Genomic DNA, 22,015 nt, shown 5'->3' with positions numbered 1-22,015 from the left:
ATCTCCATTTGTTTGCAATGGCGCAAAGAGGGCTTTCATAATTCTCTTAGAGATATAAAATAGACACTCTGATTTTGCTTTAAATGAAAGCATGTGATAATGTTAGTTGCCAGTAAACCTCAAAGACAATATTTATACAGCATTAGGAACATTTGCAAAGACAGGAAAGAAATGCTTTTAGGCTGCAAGACCTTAAAACCTACAGCCCGTAACTTTTATGCCTCTGGTTAAAGACAGTGCAGGATCTATGCTTCAGCCTCCTGGAAAACCCCGTCCACAACAGGCAGCCCTCGATGGTGGTGCTCTTTGAAGCCTCAAAGGTCTTGCAGTGGGCTCAGAGGGAGGCAGCCAGGCTGTCAGCATTAACTAACACCACATCAGGTCTTCTACCTGTGCACCCAATGACCTGGCATCAGGGGTGCAGGAAAGAAGTGCTATTGCCCTTGAATCGATCACAGCAGACCAGGCTGTGAGACCATCAGGGAAACCTGGGGAGGATTCCATGACCCAACACACACTCAGTTTTTGTTAAAGAGATGAGAAAGGCCTATTTCATCTGAGGCAGGAGGGAATACTTATATATACACACATCCCTCTCTATGGTGTGTATGCGTATATATAGAAAATACATATACGTGCACAGACTTGCCAACTTTCAAAGCAGAAGATGACAGCATGTTTTCATATAGTACATCTGAAGAAAAGGTCTTGTATCACTGCTAGAGCAGAGAAAATTTCATCTTGAAACTAAGGAAAGAAGGGGAAAAAAAAAGAAAAGAGAGAGTGCTTTGCTCCTCATCGTGCCTGAGGAACTTAACTATAGTGATGAGCAAGATATAAAAACCTCAGATAGCAAAGCACTGTTCTGGAGACCACGATATGCATAAAAACTCCTGCAAGCCCTTGTTAAATGTTCCTACCCTCCTACCCTGCAGTCCATACCTCCAGGGTGCAATTTTCAGGAGACAGAAAGATTTAATGCTGCCTTGGTTAAAATAACCCCTGGATTCTCGCTGCAGAGACTGTCATGACAGTGCGTTCCTCTGCTTTATTATATTAATAAGCAGAGTCATTCAGCATTCAACATGATGGGGCTTATTTGACTTGCACATGACTGTGTCCCCAAGCTGCAGCAATACAGAGGCCTCTCCCCACCTCTCCTTGCAAAAAGACTGTTATTTTGAGGCAAAATATCCACAACTCCTCACAAACACAGATGCACATGCAGCAGGTTGCCACAAGCATGCAGAAGCAGGGGCTGAATTTGCCCCCAGCCACCTCCACTTTCCCCCCAGCTCCTCAGGATGCTGGGGATGACCCCCTGCCCCAAACCCTCCATCCCACTCCCACCTCTGTCTTATCCCAGGAGCATGTTGAACCTTTTCTCAGCTCATTAAAGCCAAATATTAGAAGAAAACAAAAGGCTATTAAAACTGTAAAAAACCCCACATCTAACGCATGAACAAAGCTCTCCTTCCTTTCCCTAGCTTGAAAAACAGCACCATCCTCCTTTGTCCTTGCCTGAAACTACATGAACTTCCCCATTACCTCTAATTACTGCTCCCTGCCTTTATTTCACGAGCTGTGAGAAGCACATGGTGTTTGTGCACGCCAGGCAGCACCACTGCACAGCTTTCAGAAGATACCCTGTTTTATCACTTTCCTGGAGTGCTTGGTTCAAGCACAAGCAGAAAGGAGACTGTGTCGCTGCTGCTAACTCTGATGCTCTTATTCACATGAACTCAAGGCAGAAGGACCTCAGCTGATTTCCTCTTCCCCTTCCCATAAAGGCTTTTTATCTTTTCCTTAAGATGCAGCCTCAGTAATATGCTGTGTTGCAGAGGGTCTCTAACATGTAAATGATGGATGCTGTTTCTGTACTAATTAGGTTAAACCCAGCTGTTTATCTTTGCTAGGACTGCAATTATTTTAACAGCAATTGTAAAAATAAACTGGGGGGAAAAACAACAGGAACTTTCCAGTTTGGTTTTCAAAAGTAGAGCATTGCCAAGTGCAATTTGACCTCAGACAAGTCACGTGTAGCCACTTAGTTTAAAAATGAACTGAGCTTGGCCATGCAAGGAAAACAGACTGTTCTGAAGGGTTCTGGGCAGAAATGGGTCCCAAAAGGTTCAGAAGTCAGACCAGCCATATCTTCCTCATTTACCACCACCTGCTCAAGCTGCTGCAGCACCCAGGTCCTCCCAGCAGCCAAACCACCATATAGAGCTGACAGCAAACACACAGGATAGGGTCAAACAGCCCACAAGACAGGAGCATTGGCCATCACCTCTTCTCTTTCCAACAGGTTCTCCCCCACACAAAAACACCAACATGGACCAAGTATATTTTAAAGTACCCATTTTGCAGCTGCAGCAACTGCTCCCCAGCCCTCCACACAGTTCCCCTGCTCCTCCTCCTCTTCCAGGGTCACAGGCAAATGCCAAGCCATGGAAGTTGCTCTTTCATTTACAGCATCTGGTTCCTTGGCAGACTCCTCCAGCAATTATGTTCATAGTTTAAAGCTGTCTCTAGTTCTGCTCCATGGGTTTGCTGCTTTTGGCTTGCAGCAGTCACTTCTCGTCTTCCCTGTCCATCATTTTGGCTGAATGTTGCTCTTGGAACATGGGAATTAGAACACTCACATTTCCCTCTAATTAGGAGCAAAAATAAACAACACCCCATGTTGTTCTTTAAACACAAGCACTTCTTTTACTTTCACAGCCATATTCAGGAGGCCCTGGTCACTCTCTTGGCCTTGAAGCACCATGTACTTGCAGTCATTTGCAGAGAAACGTCCACCCAGCACCTTGGAAATCCCTGCCTGAAAGGCCTCCAAGTCAATGGGTTCTCAGAATGAAGGATATAGTCCTACCTTAAAGACAAGGGAAGAGGGAAAATTCATGAGGGCCAAAGATCTCCCCCAGCACTGTGGGAAGTGCACTGCACTTCATGCTAATGAAAGGCTGTGGATAAAAGGTGAGGGACAACGTAGATGCTGATCCTCATCGTCAGCCTAAAGCAACCACCTCCTGGGATAAGAGGATAAGCTGATGCTCAATCCAGTTTTTCTGATTCAAGCTGCCAACAACTAGCAGAGATCCATACACCTGCTTGAGGAGCTGCAGTTCATTCTGGGTAAAGCAAGGCAAGGCCACCACGGGGTGGCAACCTCTGGGCACCACTGGGAGCACATGGCTCCCAAAAGCAATCCCTGGAAAAATACCAGATGAGGCTTTCCAAAAGGAAACATCCAAACCACGCCACCCCAAGGGCACAGAGTCACCACCCCAGGGGCTCACAGCTTAGTAACAGCAGAGTTAATTTGGTGGAGAGCCAATTTGTAAAGATGCATTTAAAACCAATCAAGTTGACACATTATCCTCAGGGGATGCTTCATGGAAGCAGCACCTTTGCCAGCTCCGTGCCTCACCAACTGAAACAAGCTGCAAACCATTCCGGAAACACACCCACCATGGTGGCTCCTGACCTCCCAAAACACTCTCCTGGAGGAGGGAGCGACAGCCTGGCTATTCATCACTGCTTCCTACCATCACTGGCTCAATGCCCGGAGCAGAATTAATTGGCCTGGCTTCCAAGAGTGTACATTGAAATGGATGGTGCTTCGTCTCAGAGGAAACCATGAGCCCTCATCCAAACAACCCCCAGGACCACCAGGAATAGCTCACACACCTCCAAACCTGGGGAACATATGGCTACAGTCAACAGCCGTGATGGGAAAACCCATCAAGTAACCCTTTTCTTTGCTTTTAACAGAGGCACAGCTTAAACCTTCTCTACCTTTTTTGCAAATGTAGAATCATCATCATCATAGAATGGTTTGGGTTGGAAGGGACTAAAGCCCATCTAGTTCCAACTCCTTGCCACAGGCAGGGAACACCTTCCACTAGACCAGGTTGCTCCAAGCCCCATCCAGCCTGGCCTTGAACACAGCCAGGGATGGGGCAGACACAACTCCTCAGGACCGCCTGTTCCACATGCGTTGAGTCCCTATCATGAAGAAGAGCTGGGACATGTGCTGACTGCCAGACAGACCAACATGAGCAGGACAGCCATGGCATTAGCAAGGACCACAGCAGGCACACTGCATTAGCATCCAATTAGCAGCCCTGTTGATTTAACAGGGCCATTGGCTCGAGTAATTGATGCTTGTGATGGGCAGGTCAGAGACGGAGGGATGCTCTCCTCCCCTGGGTGGGAGGAAAGTTGGATGCTCTATCAATCCCCATCCGCAACATCCAAAGGCCCCATCTGGAGTATGGAACAAACAGACCGAAAATGGTGCTTCCTCAGCACAGGGGGTGCAGCAGGGGCTGGGCTTCCTCACAGCATCAGCACTAATTCCCTGTGTGCCCTCCCTGCTGCAGAGGTGCCTGGAGCCCCCCCTGCAGGGCTCAAGGAAAGCATTCATCCTGGGCAGGTGGGGACTTGGGGAATATTTATCCTTTTTGAAGGAATAAGCCCATAAAGAGAAAAGTACAACAGATTTAGGCATTTAAGCACATTTCCATAACTGTTTGCAATGATTCCCAAGCAGCAGCCTTCATTAAGCTGGAACTGAGGCTGAGAGCACCAATTAGCAGCATTAAAAAAAAAGGAATGAAACTGCTGCAGTTATCCCCAAACAAGGAGTACAGGCCCAGCCTAACCTCTTGTGCCTGGCTTTGCTGGAAATGACAGCAGGTTAATGCTCTGGGAAGGTGGAAGGCACAGTATTTGCGATGGGCAGGCAGCCCGGTCTCCCCAGGCAGCCACTGCAGACCCAAGGTGGCCGGTTGCACAGCACCATTTGGCTGCTGGGGGAGGAGAGATGTAAAATACAGTTCATCCTCACATCACTGCCATCAAAGTAAGAAAAGAAAGGAAAAGGAGAAACCTTGAAAAGCACTGGTGGACACTTCCCTTGTGCATCAGTCCCCAGGAGGAACAGGCAGCCCTGAACTCCTGCCCAGCAGGTCCCAGCAGCTGCTCTTTGAGAAGATGCTTGAGCTATTTTAAATCATATGGCAAATGAAACTCTTTTTTTCCCCATTCATTCTGTATTTGGGCAAATTCTTTAGCTTTATGCTGTGCAAACCAGCTCTGTTGGCAGAGCACAAGCGCATGGCCCTGCAGCATCTCTGCTGCTCAGCTCCTGCTGTGGGTGCTGCATTCAAGGCAGTAACATTACTTATCCAGTTTTCCTTCCCAGACTCAACCTGACCAGGCTCCACATGAACTTAGTCAAGTTTAGCCTCAGACTAGCAGCAAAGACACTCATTAGTCCAAAACACAAACCAATGGGAAAATCAAATCATCTATTTAAAGGGTGTTATGGATTTTTTCTTCTTTTTAAGGGCCATGAGCAATTATTATTGTGCACAGAGATCTTAACCATGCCTTTATGCTCAGAATAAAAGTGGGAGAAGGGGAAATGATTGCTTTTTCATTATCTGTCAAACTGCCAGTACTGACACAAAGTCAGTGGACTGCCAGAAGCTCTCCTTTGATCCAAGTAAGTACCATTCTCATAAACATTTTAAATCTACAGGGAGAAAACCCAAGACTCCAGTCAAATCTTTCCAACATGATTCTAAAGATAAATACAACAAAAGAAATCCTCTTCCTCTGTACATAAGACTTTGCCATTCAAGCAAAGCACAAAAGCTTTTTGAAAGAGATGCTATTGGGGAGGAGCCAGAACTGGACCAGAAAAAGCCAAACCTGAAGACTCGCATCATCAGCCCAACATCATCACTCACTGAGAGAAAAATACATAGATATACAAAAGATTCTACACTGGGAACCGATTTACTTTTGCTGCTCCACAGAGCAATCATGCCCCAGGACCTGCAGCTAAATGGCTGGAGCTCACATAACTGGAACAGCAAAGGAAGCAGCGGAGAACTTTAATGGCTTATGAAATTCAATTGAAATTGATGGTTGGGAAAGTGAAACATTTAACACCCCAACAATTTAACACCGCTGCATGCATGTGCACATACACAGGCACCTACATGGACCGAAAAAGGTGAGAGCTCATTTTCCACTTGCTTACATGATCATGACCACAGTGCTCCAGGGAAGGAAACAGCACCCTCAGACAGCAACTTAAACAATATATAAATATTTTAACACCTCTAGACCTTTTTCCACTGGAACCTTTAATATAAGATCTATCTTTTGTGAAAATGGCAATACATTATTACAACCTGCCGCATTCACTGCTCTGGAAGATTAGAAGCCGCGTTCTGCATTTCATCTTCTGCAGGAGCTCATAAACCATGCCTGCTATTTGAGAAGACTTTGAACAAACTGTTTGCAGCTGATGTACTTTTCCAACACGGATCGCTTTCGTTATGAAACCTGTCTCTGATGAACAATGGAAAAATATTGTTGACAGGGGTGTACTTTTCCATCAACTCAAAAATATCATTTTGCAGAATATTTTCACAGCTCAGCAGAAGGTGGAAAGAAAGACAATATTATGACTGCATAAGAAAGGGTAAAAAAAAGTCACTATAATTAGCTCATAGTAGTTTTCTTGTTGGTTTTGGCTTGCTTAAATATGGTTCTTTACTAGTTAGAGCCAAATCTGACTTACAAAGCCTTCAGGCAAAACTCACGTTAATTAACGATTAACCTGGGTAAAACAGTCAGAATTTAGCCAAAACACTTTAGGATGATACTTATATTCACAAAGCAACAACAAGAACCACCAGTAATCTTAACATTATTACTTTTAAGTGCTCCAGGTGCATGGTCAGTCAGGTGCTTTGGTTGCATCACCCCAACCCAGACGCAGGGAAGGAACCGCCACATCCTGGCAAGCATCACCCTATTGTTTATGGAACAATCCAAGGCACATGGACACTGCTGAAGTCCAGAAGGAACAAAAACACCAGGAACCACTGCACTGGAGCATCCATCATGCCACTGCCACCATACCCCAGGAGCAGGCAGGGGACATGTTCATGTGGGTACTTCATACAACCACACCGTAACTGAGCTCACTGCTATGTGCTGTACCAGTTGATTCATGGGGAGGCTTTGATGTGCAAATTAATCATTATAACTTTTAACTGAGCTAATGTAAGCATCGTATGTTGCTAATTACACAATGCAGGGGGAAAAAATATTGCAAATGAATTTAACTGCTTAATCTAATCAGGATGGCAAGTTGTGTTTTAATTACAAATTGTTGTGTAGCAGCAAAGCATCTGTTGCAATTCAACAACTCTGGTCCCAAAACAAAGCCCCCCTTGCATCTCACTTGTGTGCTCAGTGTCCAGCTCCATTCACCACAGCCCCAGCAGCCCCAAACACCAGGCTAAGTCAGTGGCACAGACCCTGGTGGCTGCAGCCTTGGCTGAGGAGGGTGGGTGCATCCCTCTAGTGCTGTTGGGGACACATACTTCCAGCTGGCTTACAGACATGCCAACCCGGAACACCTCTCCCCAACAACATGTTGCAACAGAGGCTCCTGATGGACACCTCTGGGATTGCCATATTCAGACCCCACCGTTTGTAACCCTTCTTTTAATCTGTATGATCAGTTCAACACGCCAAGGCAGAAATCTCTACAATCTTCCTCCAACTCGCTGCCTGTCAATTCACATAAGCAAGAATCAAGCAGTGCCTTTGGAGCCTGCTTCCTCTATGTCCTTACACAGAAAAACCCAACCCATTCCCAGACTTTGTCATCTCAGACAGTGCCTGGAGCAAGTTTTTACAACCAAATTAAAATCCCTGAGTATTGTGGGGTTTAACGGAGGCACTGATAGCTATAGCATGGCAATGATGCACTTGCATAATGCATCACCTTGACAATGCATTACCATGAGATATGCGACAATGACAATGTTCACTGTCCGACTGTACCTGTGGCAAAGAAAAACATCCACTTGCCCGTAACTCTGCTGGTAATTAACTTGAGAGTTTCAGTAAGGAAAGAATACTTCTGAAATATTATGGCAGATACATGGGATCTCAAAAGCAAAGGCAATCTATTTTTTCTTATTTTTTAATTCAATACAGCTTCTGCTTGTCAAAAGGAGGGGAAAAAAAAAACCCACAGACTCTGAGCATATAAACATGCTTCAGATTTTGCCAGTTATTCCTATTAAAGCAAAAACCTGCAGTATTTCTGGTGGGGTTTTTTTTAAACACCAGGGGGCTGATTACTGTGAAATGATCTTAGGTTTCTCCCACTAAGTGGACAGATGGATTGCTACTTTTGCAACTTCTTTTTTGCAGCACTGAATTCAGTTGCTGGCAGGAGTCTCCTTTCCAGCACTCCCCAGCATCGCTTCTCTCCTTGCACTTACCATCTCGCTTCCCAGCCTGAGGCTGGGATATGAAAGAGGCTCTGCACAGCACAGGGATGCGTATGCACCATCCACGCTGAAGGGTGCACCCGACTGCGTCAGCATCACATTTGCCCTGCACCTCCATCGAGCCCATGCTGGGGGAGAGGGAATGGCACGGCACACCCCAGCTCCACAGCTGGATTTTCCTGCCAAGGGACATGGTGGTGATGCTATGGAGAGAAATGCCACCAGCACTAGCCAGAACAAAAATGAGATCTCCCCAGCATTCCAGCAAGCAAGCTGAACTTTTAAGGGTTCTGTAAGGTGACAAGGAAACAAAAGTACTGCTAGACAAAACCTGACTTCTTGACTCTTTTTTAAAAGAGAAATCTGACAAAGCCAAACAGTTGCTGCAAAACTTCATCCCTGCTCCCCTGAGGAACACAGCGAGCCCATTTGCAGTGGTAAATGACTCACAAATGGTTGTGAACATTTTGGGTCTCCGGCCAGCAGCCATTGCATTCACAAGCCATCATTCTCACACAGCTGGTCGGGAGAGGCACTTGGAAGAAACTCCTCAGCAAGCAGGGAAGGGAAGTGCTCACTCAGCAGGTGCTTTTCAGGAACCATCCTCCAAGAGGACACAGCCCGACATGCCCCCTGTTGGGCATCATCCTGCCACAGCCCAGGGACTGCAGTCCCTTTAAGAGGAGGACGAGGGACAGAAGGAGGAAACACTCAGTTTGATCCAAGGAAGTAAAAAAGCCTATGAAAAGCAAAGTCCCAGCCCTAGGAATGACTAAGCACAGAGCCAGGCAAAGCAGGCATTGGGCTGGCTAAAGCAGCTGCACAGCACACGTTCCCAGATCCATGCCAGCTCTGAAGGTATGCCACACAGAAAAGCCATTTCTGGAGGAAAAACAACAAATGCAAACCTAAAAATAAGGACCCAGTTCTTTAGCAAGCTACATGTACTGCCTGTGAGTGCTGTTTATAAGCATCCATATCCATCCATATCTCCAGCTGATGCACAGATAGCAATAGATGGGTCAATAATCATTTATCTAAAGATATGCGTCAGCCCTTCTCTCCTCAGCTCCCAGACAAACCTGTTACAATAGCCACCTACTTTAACCCTGAATTATCCGCTCTGCTCATCTTCGTGGAGAAGGAGCACAGCAGAGAAAGCAGCAGGCAATTCCCTGTGATCTGAAAGCTCACTTTCTAAATCAAATCAATTTTTCTAATGTAATTTGCCTAATCTAAATCACTGACCCATGCATTTTCTCACAATTCTTTGACAAGAACTGCACCAATTGAAGCAAAGCTAAAACACTTCAACCAGACCAATTCATAGAAGTCTTTAGAGGAATTCTTTCATCTCTGTAATTAATTCTTTAAGTACCACAGTGGGATGCTCTGAATTCAAACCCAGTCCAAGGAGTAATGATTATACTAATGGGATAAGCTGTGCAGTAAATAAATGTGAGTGCCCTGCTGAAAGATATCATTTTCAATAGGAGACTGCCATTCAGGGAGATAACTGTGTTTTGGAGATAATAACCAAGATGATGAAGTCCCACAGACTGGAGTCCAATGCAGCAGTTCCCAGACCTCGCACACCTAACCAGGCTGAGCATTCAGCCAGAGGACACGGGAGCCTGACTGCTGATACACACTTGGACTTGGCTTTATTGGCTCTGCTTGCCACAGGAAGGCTAGTGGGGACAAGTAGTGCAGCAAGTGAGAAGGTGTGGGGAGACAGAGCTTAGGGGAGCTTGGGAAACCATCTGAAAGTTTGCTGGTTGGTGTGAGAACCAAAGCAATGACTTCTCTTTGACTTTCCTTTTCTGTTAACTGGCTGAATGCAATAAAGCTTTCTAATGCATTTAATGTGTTGGGCTGCAATATGCTCAGAGAAAGAGACACAAAGACATTTTAACTCTGGATGAGCAGGACACTTCGACAAGGCATAGCTGTAGGTGCACCCAAGAGTTGATACTCATCAAAGCCCCACATCCCCCAGAGCTTACAGCAGACAAGAGTAACCTCATTACAACACTAATAGTGTTGCAAATATGAAGGGTTTGCAGTGAAATAAGGCGCACAATGTGGACATCTGGGGTGTAAAAAGGCACACCAGAAGAATAGCTTCTCAGTCCCTGAAGAGATGTCCCCAGACCCCATCACTGCACAGCTCTGTCACACCAGGGAGGTGATGGCGTGGACACCACAGGCTGGTGGCTTTTTATTTTAGTAATAAAGAACATGGACTCCACCTCTTTATTTCTTCTTCAGACTTCCCATAACAGTTCTAACCAGCTGGTACAAATCAAACCCAGCAAAAGGAACAAGTGTTAATTCAGCCCTTCTCTAACACAACTGATGGCACTCATCCTTGTGATGCCAGCTCTGGAGCAGCCTGAGAGAGCCCTGACACCATCCACACGCCTCAGCAGTGCTCAGGATGGGGTCTGGAGATGTCAAGCAGGGCCAACGGGTTGGCCACACCACCTCAGCAGCCTCCCACCCATGGTGAGCCCCACTCCTCAAAGAGCAGCAGCAAAAAAGCCTCATCAGCTGCCCTAAAAAACTAACCCCAGAGCCAAGGTTCACCTAAGAGCTCTGTTACCCCTGCCAGCAGCGCTTCAGGCATGGGACTGCTGCCCTGGGACCCCTTATGGGAATGATGAGACAGCATGGACCATGTCTTCAATGGTGCCTGCTCTCTTCTCTAAAGCCTTTAGAGATCTACAGGTGGAAGAATGATGAATGATTAATATTTGAGAAAGAAAAAAATGCCTCAACTGCAATAAAATGAATGCTATCTTCTGCTTTTCTCTTGCTTGTGTCTCTTCTTTCATGGAGTTGATCCTTTTTTGCACCAATACTCATGCTAATAACTTTCAGTGGCCTACTCCTAAGCAAAAGACAGGAAATGAGTAACTGAGCTGCATTAAAATAAAAGAGGAGGAGACCTTTGTATATTAATTCTCATAGCTGTCAGAGATGAGGATTTAATAATGTTAGTAACTAAGCTACTCCATTATTTCCAAACACCTGGAGGAGAATGTCTTAGTGGGAAATGAATTAGTGTGACTGTAACGGCCTTTTGAGCATTTTCAAGGCATAATCTATGGCTCATCATCACATGCATTTCAAACCCTTGCCCTTTACTCTCCAAATAACCTTCACCTGTAAATGTATCCACATGCCAGGCTCGGCTCCTTCTTTTGAGTGTTTCCCACACACTGTTTAACCATTTGTCCCAGTCTTGCAGACTTGCCTGGGTTCAGTTTTGGATGGGTGATAAGGATGGAAAGTTTTGGATTCAGGTCATCCAATAGATGACAGAATGAAGCAGAGAAGAAAAAAGGTAGGCGGAATACGGGAAAGGTCTAATAGGCTGTGAAATGCTCTGCCAAAGGAAATGCAAAAGTCCTGCTGCCTGCATCACTGAAAACCAGCCACGCTCAGGAACAGGCTGTACAGAGCAAGCACTGGAGACAGGAAATGCAGCTCATTCGCTAACTTTTCCAGCTCTAATTCCCATGATTTGGTGATGGCTGAGGCATGCTGGCCTTTAAGCTTGCCCTGACAGAGCTCCACCGCTTCCAGAGAGCTTTTACCATCCTCTCTAGATGCTTCTGTTGCAACGTTTTAAAAGCCTGTTTCATTGTGCGGGTCTGCATTGTGTCCTTAATGCACACAATGAAAGACAATCAAACTTTTTGTGTTCATAGGCCCGGCACCCCCAGCTCTCTAAATGCCTTTCAAAACCACCAGTGACACTGCAGACTGCTGTAGCCCACAGAGCAGGGCACAGAGACATCCAGGGCTGATGGCTGTTGTCTGTCACCACACCAGACACTCACACCAGGCAGGGACTTGCCCCATGCACACTTCCAGACCAGCTCCTTCCAAAACTCATCTCAGACTTGCTCCTTTTTCACATAAAAATATGGGTACCAAAGGCAGTCAGCAGCTACCGACTATTTGAGTTTCTAATTATTGCTCGTTGCATAGAAACCTGCTCCATCTGCTCAAGGGTTCCCTTTTAGGGTGCATGTACTCTTGCCTTTTTTGGTGCAAGTTTTTTTGAGCTGCAGCATCCATTAAACAGCCCTCCTTCCCCATCACGGCAAAGGTCTTGCTGCTAAGCAAATGCTGCAGCTAATTGACAACAACTCCTAAACTGAGATATAAAATAGTTGTGTCTGTCACTCAGGCAAACAGCTGGCTTCGGCAGCCCAGCTGCTAAATAATGTAGAACAGTTCATTTCTCTGACTCGGAGAAGATCCTTTATAAATGGAATGAAAGTCTCCAGTGCTACAGAGCCATGCCCTGATCATTCCTGCATCTTAAAAACCTAATATTGCTCATAAAATCCATAAGTAACATAAACCCTGTTCCTTCCACTACTCTCCCAATCAGAAATACTGGATTTAAATCACCTGCTGGCAGGTTTATTACAGGGCCCACAAGCAGATAAGGTCCTGTGCACCAGCCCTCTGCACTTTACGGGTAATAAATCTCTGCATTGCCATCTGGTTTTGAAACACTCCCGTACAAGCAAAACAAAAAACCCCCAAAGATATCTGCACCTCTAACTTAATCTTCTGAATGATTTTATTTCTTGGGTAACGAAGATGACACTTCCCCTTCTCTAGCAGAAATGCTTTTCCTCTCCAGGCAAATTACCTCCAGAACTCCCTCAGCCCACACCCAAACTCCCTCAATGTATATTTAGGGCACATATTACTCCTGTGCAGACAAACAGGCTCAGGATAAGGACAACTGTTTGGCCAAAGGCACCACCTCCCACACCACCTGGTGGGCTCTAACACCATCTCTGGAGCCTCCTAAGCTCCTTGGCTTGGCCAGAATAAGGATTTTGGTCCCCACATCTCCATCTACCCCCAATTTGAATTGCACCAGTGGGGGGTTTCCAGCATTTCTTCCCATCTGGGGCAGCTTTGTGGCACTATCACTGATGGGTGCTGCCTAACACAGGTGGTTTTACACCATCTCCTCCCCATAACCAAATCTCTGGTGCCTGCAGAGTCTTCAACTAAATGGCATCACAATACCCTGGGGTGGAGGGACACAGCCATGCATCCACAGAGCCCCAGCACCCTCTCCCCAAGATTTAGCATCTTTGTCAGTAGAAATCCATCCTTCTGCCACTGCAGGTCTCCACCGTGGAAGAAGTGATGGGGCAGAGCGGCTCATAAGGGCCAGCTTGGGGCAGGCATGGTGAGATGAGCAGAGCTGGTTTACATGCAGTTTCCAATTATTCTACTCAGCAGACCACAGCCTTATGGAAACCCCTCTGCTCCTGGCTATCCCTCACCCCCCTTGCGGCATCCCTTTGCTTCACCCCTGACTACCACCATCACCAAAAGAAATAGTCAGAAAAAACCCAGTTAAAACCAAATGCTTCATTTCATTTTCCTTTCCTTGGCTGAAGTTCCAAGAGACAAGATAGGACATAATCACCACTTTTAAAATCATCTCCTATGACAGGCAAACTGATCAAGTAGGGAGCCTGGGCTGCGTTTGAACTTGAACAAGCTGATTTTCCATGAAAGATGGTGTTTACATTGCCTCTCAATAGCCTGCTGAAATATGCACACCTCTTGCCATTTCATCACCAAAATTTGGGAAGAATGAACATATCTGGGGGAAAAAGAGAAAAGGAAAAAAGAAAACATGTTCGAATCTGGAGCACATCATAAATTCATGAAGCTTTCTGAATGCTGTCAGAAACAAACACATTTATGTAAACACAGGAAAGCTGAAAGTGTGCAGCAAGAGAAATTTTGGATAGCGTGGAAGAGATGTTAATATTTACAAGACCACTTCGCAAGGTACTGTGCAAACAGCCAAGTCCTTCCACTTTGAATTTGTCCACCCCAGACACTCCACACAGCACTTGCATTACTTCCCACTGCAGCACTCTGCATCACAGAGGTGAACAGAAATAGCCAGGGAAAGCCATACACCAAACAATCCATGCCCACCCCGTAAGTTCTGTCATGAGACCTCTTTGCTTGTAATTTCTGCCTGCCTAAGCTCACGTGGGAACAGCTGCCTCTGAAATGCCAGCTGGGAAACTCCCAACAGCACAAAATCGAAGTATCTTCCACGACATCTAGAGCACCACATGGTAACTCACACTCCCCAGCCTCCATGGCGCTTAATGCGAGAGGATTTGACAGCCGTAGTTGGGAAGGCATCTCTGCTACCACCACATGCCAGCGCATCAGCTGAGCCACTGACAGAGGTAAGTGCTAATGCTATGCCAACAAATCAAGTCACTGCTTGTCATTAACAAGCATTAGTTATATTTAGGTGGGGGGAGAAGAGGGAATCAAATTCAGTGAATTTAATTCATTGAGCTGACAGTATTTATTTCAGTGGGATGGCTTCTCATTCATCAGCATGTTTATTAAGGCCAGAAGGTTTTAGTTCTGCTTCCTTCCTGCACGACATAGGAAATTGCCACCTCCCCTTTCCTCCCTGCTCACACCTCTGAGACAGTTCAGGTCTGCAGCCACCTGCATGAGTGAGACAAATTGCGAGATGAAGCCACCACTCCATCACGGCAGAACTCGTTCTTCACATCAGCCTCAACAGCTGAGGTTGGGAAGAGCAGCACTAGAAATTGCCATAACCCAACACTATGAGTAAAGATACCCTTTGCTTCCTCTACCTTTCAGCAAAGGGACTCTCCCAGGACAGCAGCCAGCACAGGTCTCCTGAGCAGCCTGGCTTCACAGCACATTTCTGAGGAGCTAAGAAGGGCAGGAGGACCCTGACCCAGTGTAGGGGCACCAGGGTGGAAATCTCTATCCCATCAGCACCAATGGCAAAGCCCTATGTAGCCCAAATCACTGCCATGCTCCATTGTGCACAGACTCTTAGAAACAAGGGAGTCCTTGCCCAGAGATGCTGTGCGCATCAGACATCTGCCTGGGTTCAAAGAGGGATCAAAACCATGATGTCAAACCCATCACAGCAATTAAATGAATGGATGCCATCTCTGGCTCAGGAATGCTTCCTTGATCCAAAAATCCTTCCCAAGACACAAACTGTGTGCCAGCCTCTGCAACCCCCTGCTCTGACCTCCTACAGCTGCTCCTGAGCTTGTACCTTCCCTGCTGCACTAAGCTGCTTTAAACATGAGATAATAGGACTTGAGCTGCCTATCATTCCCAGTAATAAAATACAGCAAATTAATTGCACTTCATTGATTTTTATTTTTTTTAATGTAACTATTTCAGCATTCAAACCTCAACAGACTCTATTGATCAGCCACAGAGTCAGGTGTCAGCGAATGGAGCTTTGCAACCAAGCCTGACAAATTGAAGAAAATAACCAAAACCCCAAACCAGTGAGTGATGTGGGCTTCCCCATTTCAAAGGGGCCGCAGCATCAGTGATGACAGATGTTGAAGTGAAAAACGCTGCACAGGGCAAGTCACACAGCTGCCCCCTGCATTCCCAGAGAGCCTAATGTCAATTGCAGCAGCAATGCATAAATCCAGAGCAGCTCCACTGCTCTGATTTACACTGATGAGAAGTAAAATCAGAGTATCTGAAATACAGTGCTCTAATGGATGCAGGAGCAAGAGGCAGCAGCATTTCAGCCTTCTCCACCCCACTATCCCTCAAATCACATCAGTTTGAACAGTCATTGCATAAAACGCTGTAATCTGCACTAATGTGGAGAAAGTAACCTACATTTCAACAGTTTGCATGATCACATTCTGCAAATCTATTATACAGTAGATAACACAGGTCTTTCATTTTTGTTCCTGAAGAGCCTCTGCATAAAAAGTGCCTCCATATTACGTACAGTGATACAGGGACACATAATAAAATAAGCATAATGTCTCTCCACCCACACCTCCCTCGAGGCACAGTCTAAAAGCAATTCACAGGTCCTTCCTCAGACATGGATCATGACAGCCCAAGTGCATCTTACAGGGGCTGAAGTAGTCAGGTTTTCATTAGCTCTGCATACCCCATCCCTGCGCTGCCGTACCCACACCACCAGTAGCCAGCCCTGTGTTCCCATACCTGCTTTGGGGTGCGGGGCAGAGGAGCAAGCCAGTGAGACAGCACCAGGCAGGAAAACAAAACATCCAGGTAATTCATGCAGGGATACCTATTCATATAACCTCGGAGACGGCTCTGCACCATCAGTGAGGAAGGTGGCCAAAAACCCTGCCTAGATGCCAGCAACAAACAGGGGCCTGCCGCCAGCAAGAGACATCTCGAGCTCGGCGTGAGCGGCCTTTGGCTGCCAAACACACATGCACACCCTCTGCTCGCAGCCGCACACACGCCAGCAGCCAGGCCGACAGAGACCCGGGGACAGGAGAGTGATCTCTTAATTGGACCTTCACAAAGCTATTTAGGGGACCTGCCTGACAGGCGAAACAAATGCCATCCACTTTGAAGAGGCTGGAGGAACTCGGACCGGTGCACCTCCAGTCCCCAAAACGCAGCCTGCCCAGAGCCAGCTCCAGCAAGTGGGAAGGGAGAGAAAAGCAAATAAATAGAGAAAAATGGCAAGTGCCCAACACGAACGTCTGTGTGAGCTGGGAGCTTTGCAGAGATGGCAGCACCGCGGCATGACTCATGCAGGTGTCTCTCCCGGCTGCAACAACCCAAATCGAGATGGTTCATTAACCCCTGTAATCCAGAGGAGAAAGGCGACTTGGAGCACAGCGAGCCGCAGGAAGGTCAGCACAGCCCTGGAGGGAGGCGTTCCCGGGCTCTGCCACCACTCGCCTCTTTCAGAAGAGGTTTCCCCAGCTCCCAAACCCCGTCTCCACACGCAGATGTTGCTACGGTCCACGGCAGGGGTGGGATAGCGCTCTGCTACAAAAGCGAAGGGATGCTACAACCTGGAGAGGAGAAAGAAGCACAGGCTGGGGACAGATTCGTTATTCACAGCTTGAGCTGAAAGCACACTGCGAGCTCCTAACGCGCACATTGTGCAGGGAGGCATTCAGAGAGCAGGGGAGAGGGATGGGTACGACGGTAGGTTTGCAACCACAAACTGTTTCAAAGTGGGTTTCCATATGCTTAAGCACTCAGAGCGCTGGAAGAATTACACCCACAGCCCAATCTCACCATGGTAGCTACCCACACAGGAGGCGACGGGAGGGGGGGGGAATATCAGAGGAAAGATTATCGTTAATGTGTCAAAGCAATAAAAATCACCAGAAAACCTGTTCCTCTGCTGCTCTTAACTCTCTCCTCGAATAAAAGGAGTAGAGAGCATTGCACTGGCAACAGCAAGCCATCCCTCCACCGGGGCAGCTCACGCACTGTGTCTCATGCTTGGTGCCCCTTTCTATGCCCTGCACCCCAGTCCCTATGTCCTTCCTGCTCAACAAGGCTCCCCAGTGCCCCCGTGGCTGCACAGACCCAGGCAAAGGAGGCAGCCGAAAGGCAAGGGGTGCTTTTTACGGCAAGCAGAGCAAGGACCCCCTTGTGTCCATCGCATGTGTGCCCCCGAGGCTGTCGCCTCGGTCCTAGCAAATTGTTCCTCCTTTTTCCCTGCAGGGATCTTTCCCAAAACACTTCCTTACCGCAATGCATTCCCTGTGCCCTCCACAGGAACAACAGCTGCTGCTACCGCTCAGCAGCGATCCCAGGGATCGCTTCTTTTCTCCTAAAACCCTTTCATTTAGGCATATTCCTAAAGCCCCAGTGAAGTTCCCCCAGCAGCGCAGGCTCCGCATTACGGCCAAAAGCAAGCACCGTCCCGAGCAGCAATAAAGGCAAACAAGTCGCTGAGCAACTTCAGCACGGATGCACCTTAATTAATTTGCTTTTAACAGTCCCTGTTCATTAAGAACAACATCTGCCGAGGAGCTCATAGGAGCAAGAGGAGGAAAACGAGCCCGGAGAGAAGTCCTGGAAAGGACTTTCCCAGGGGCAGCGCTTTGGTTTGCCAGCCTGGGGTGAACCTTTCCCCCGCACCTGGGACCCAAAGGGCTGCTCCCGAGTTCAGGTGGGAGGGAAGGGAAAAATAGCGAAAAATAGCGAAAAATAATCGGGAAAAATGAAAGAGAGCGCTGCTGTGCGCCGTGAACTCATTCCCCCCCCCCCAGCCAGGGGCGTGCTGCCTCGCAGCCGGCCGCAATTAAGAGATCGCATCTCAGCTCCCCTCAGGGCCTGATCCTGTTCCCTGCCAGCCCGTTGAAACCCACTCTCCTTAAAATTAAAGCGCAGGAAAGACAGCACTAGTATTGTTTTATCGAGATTTAACCCCATACGTCTCTCTCCCCCCTACCAAGGGCAGGCAGAGGCGGCGAGGAGCAGCAGCGGGAGCCTTGGGAAGCCCCAAACTCCACGACCTTTCCCAGACCCACGCTCCGGCCACCAGAAACTTTCCGTTCTTCCCCCCAACCCGGCAGCGACCCACAGACAGCGCAGGGGGCTGGGGACACGCATGGGAGCAGGGAGAGGACACGGTCACGGTTGTGCAAACAACGGAGGGGGCTATGGAGGTGCACGGAGGAGTTCCATGCGCCCAGGAGATGGGGTCTGCGTGTGTCCCACCCGCGGGCGCGCAGCGCAGTAGAGGGACACCCGCGACCCTCCGCGAGCACGTCGGTGGGAGGGCTGGAGGGGGAAAACAGCCATAAACAAAACTGGGAAGAAGATAAAATAAAGTAAAAGAATTTTTAGGGGGAAAAGAAGGGGAAAAGCCCAAACAGACCCAGGGGCCGGGATCGCGGCGGCGAAGCGGGGTTTTACCTCGGCACAGGAGCAGCAGCGGTGCCAGGAGCAGCGCGGGGCCCCGGGAGAGCATCCTCTTTGTTCCATGCCCAGAAGTAGTCATGGTGCTGATTTATTTGGAGCGGGGCGGCTCAGCGGGGCGGGGGGCCGGGGGTGTCGCGGCGGAGCCGTTAACCACTCCCCCCGCGCCTGCCCGTCCGGCGGCGGGGCCGGGCGCCCTGCGGAGGGGAGGCGAGGGGAGGGGGGGTGTCCCCGCTCCCCGCCGGCCCCGCGCTCACGGCCGGCCCCGCCGCATCGCCGCCCCGGGGGGCAGCGGGCTCCGCCCGCCGCGGCGGCAGCAGCAGCGCTCCCCCGGGGCAGCCGGGCGCTGCGCCGGGGTCTGCGGCGGTGCGGATGGACGGACCGACCGGGGCTGGGCCGGGCGGGGCGGAGCCTCACCTGAGGGGATCGGGGCAGGGGCTCGGCGCGGGGCAGGCCCGCAGGTGCCCCTCCGCACCCTGAGCGATGAGCGCTGCCTGGGGCCCGCCGCTCTCAGGAGCAGGGGGCTGCCGTGCGCCCTTCGCTGCTGAGCCCCAGCGCTGACGGCCCGCACAAGTTTGCGCTCACTCGCGGTGGGCTGCGGCCGGTCCCCCCGAGCGGAGTGGGGCTGGAGCGGAGCCGGGGCTTCCCTCAGCGGCCCGAAGGGCGCCGGGAAGAGCGCGTCTTCCCCCTGGCGGCCGCCGCCGTCACTGCGCGGAGCCTGCAGCAGCCGGACGGGAGCGTGCCCGGGTGTGGGGGGGCGGGAAGTGTGCAAAGAGCCGGGTGCGTGTGCCCTGGGAAGGGGGGGTGTCGTGTGCAAAAGAAAGAGCCGTGTGCAAACGGGTCAGATGGGGTGTGCATGGAGCACTAGGGAGGTGTGCAAAGGGGCGTGCAATGAGCATCCAAACGGGTGCTCAAAGAGCATCCATCCCAAGGGGTGTGCAAAGAGCATCCCAACGAGTGTGCAAAGAATTGTACAAAGGGCATCCCAATGGGTGTGCAAAGAGCATCCCAAGGGGTGTGCAAAGGGGCATGGAAAGTCACACAGGCAGGAGTTTGCAAAGGGCACCCAAAGAGGCTCGCAGCAGAAGTGAAGGAGTGTGCACAAGGACATGCAGGGTGGCACCACTGGCTTTGCACAAGTGCTACCTGACAGTAGTGCAGGCACAGGTGAGCTGCTCACACAAGCAGGTGTGTGTTTAGTGGTGCTTTGATTATGAAACCACCCCTGATCTGTTGACCTCTGTCATCAAATCCCCAAATCCCCCTCAGCTGGAGCCAGCCTTGCACTGAGGACACACTCAGCTGGGAGTTGTGCAGCAACTGCAATAAAAACAGTGGGAAAAAAGGAAAAGGAAAGAAAAGTAGAGGAAAAACTAGAAAAAAACCTCCATCCCCTTGGGTTCTTCTGCAGTTTTGCAAACATGACGGAGTTTGATTTCTTCTCCCTCCCTGCATAAACAAGCTTTTATGTAGTACTTGCTGTAATCTTGTTTGCCTCCATAACCACTCCTATGAATGTCATAAAAAATTTAAGTCCGATATTTTACCACTCCACACACACAGGAACGTGAGTAAACGCTGTTCTCCCATGTAGGGAGATGCTGTGTGGTGGGATGAGAGTCAGCAACGGCCTGGGGCTGGGACCACACACGTGGGGGAAATACAATAAAACCCCAAGAGAACACAAAAGATTTAGTATCCTCAGAGAAGGTAAAGCTGATCAATCAAGCTGCAGTGATGAAGGTCAGCTTGCTGTCTGCTCTTGGTACTTGGTATAACAAAGTGCAACAGGATCATTTAGCTGCTTGTGGAAGCTTGGTGATCCAAAATTCAGTTTATTTGCTATTTCAGATACCCCCTGTTTCTTCCATAGGCAGCTTGGGGAGGGGGGGTGGCTTTGCTTGAGGCTTACACCACTGTGAAAGCAGAATGCAAAGGGCAGCATGCAAAGGGCATCATCCCAAGGGATGCACGCAAGAGGCTGCAAAGAGCATCCAAGAGCCATCCATCTGCTTTGCCCTGCAGCTCAGCTGTGTCCCTGGAAGCAGGGGTGCAGGTTACAGGCACCCAGAGCTGTGCATGAGGCACAGACAACCCTGTTTTGCTGCTCAAAACCAGAGACACCCCCAGCTGGACCAGCACCTTCTGTCCCCCTCGTCTCAAGCCATGAGTACTGTGCACAGCCAATGGCCTCAACCTCGCCTTTCTGGCAGCATGGGAAAGCATTTAGACTTCATTCCAGCACTGCTACACGTTTCCAAGTGTAATTTTTTATAACCAACATGCATAAGAAAATCCAAAGTGAGAAATTTTGCAGCCCAAAAAAGCACTGACAAGAAACCCATCCTGCTTCCATGGATGCAGGTGCACTGGTTAGAGGCGCTCAGCTGCAGATAGGACTAGTCTGGTTAATAACTTTCCAAACTTGGCCTTAAGAGAAATAGTAAAGCTGAACTGATTCATTATGTGCCTCTCAGCCAAATAAAGCAGTGGGATATTCTCCCTCCTCTAGAACATGCTTTTATTGTCCTTTAATGAAGACTAACATCATTCTGGTAAAAATGAAATTAAAACAAGTGTTAGGTGCTGTCTACAGACTGTAAGATGGGAGACAAAGGGCAATGCCAGAGCAATCCTCTTCCTGTGGTCAGCTTGGTTGTGTTGCAAGAAACAACCCATAACAAAGTAAAATACCAACAATAACCTCTTTTGAAGGCTTTCCACTGAGCTGTGTGCAAACAAGTGAAAGCAGAATTTATCACAGAATTAGAGATTTCCCAGCACAAAAGGCACCTTGCAGCAGAGGAGCTGCTCCTGAAATTGGGGCTAGTGGAGGTTGCTTCAGGCACTTTGGTGTGGGGGAGCTGGAGAATCCAGCTGAGCACCAACGATAAGGGCAACCAGGATTTATTCCCCTTGCT

General features: G+C 48.7%; 1 protein-coding gene across 1 annotated transcript in view; it reads right to left on the bottom strand.

Moving 5' to 3' along the window:
* TMEM132B (transmembrane protein 132B) overlaps positions 1 to 19,176 on the bottom strand; it is a gene marked incomplete at both ends in the record, with an annotated part of 233,740 nt that extends 214,564 nt beyond the window's left edge. The window contains one exon of the mRNA XM_080628840.1: positions 19,092 to 19,176. Within this exon, the coding sequence (XP_080484966.1) occupies positions 19,092 to 19,176 (85 nt within the window). The remainder of the gene's footprint in view (positions 1 to 19,091) is intronic.
* Between the last annotated feature and the right edge of the window lie 2,839 nt (positions 19,177 to 22,015).

The sequence above is a fragment of the Psittacula echo genome, assembly GCF_963264785.1.
Source record: "Psittacula echo genome assembly, chromosome: 13".
NCBI lineage: Eukaryota > Metazoa > Chordata > Aves > Psittaciformes > Psittacidae > Psittacula > Psittacula echo.
Note: the sequence above shows the minus strand (reverse complement) of the source record. Positions and strands in the feature narration are given on the sequence as shown.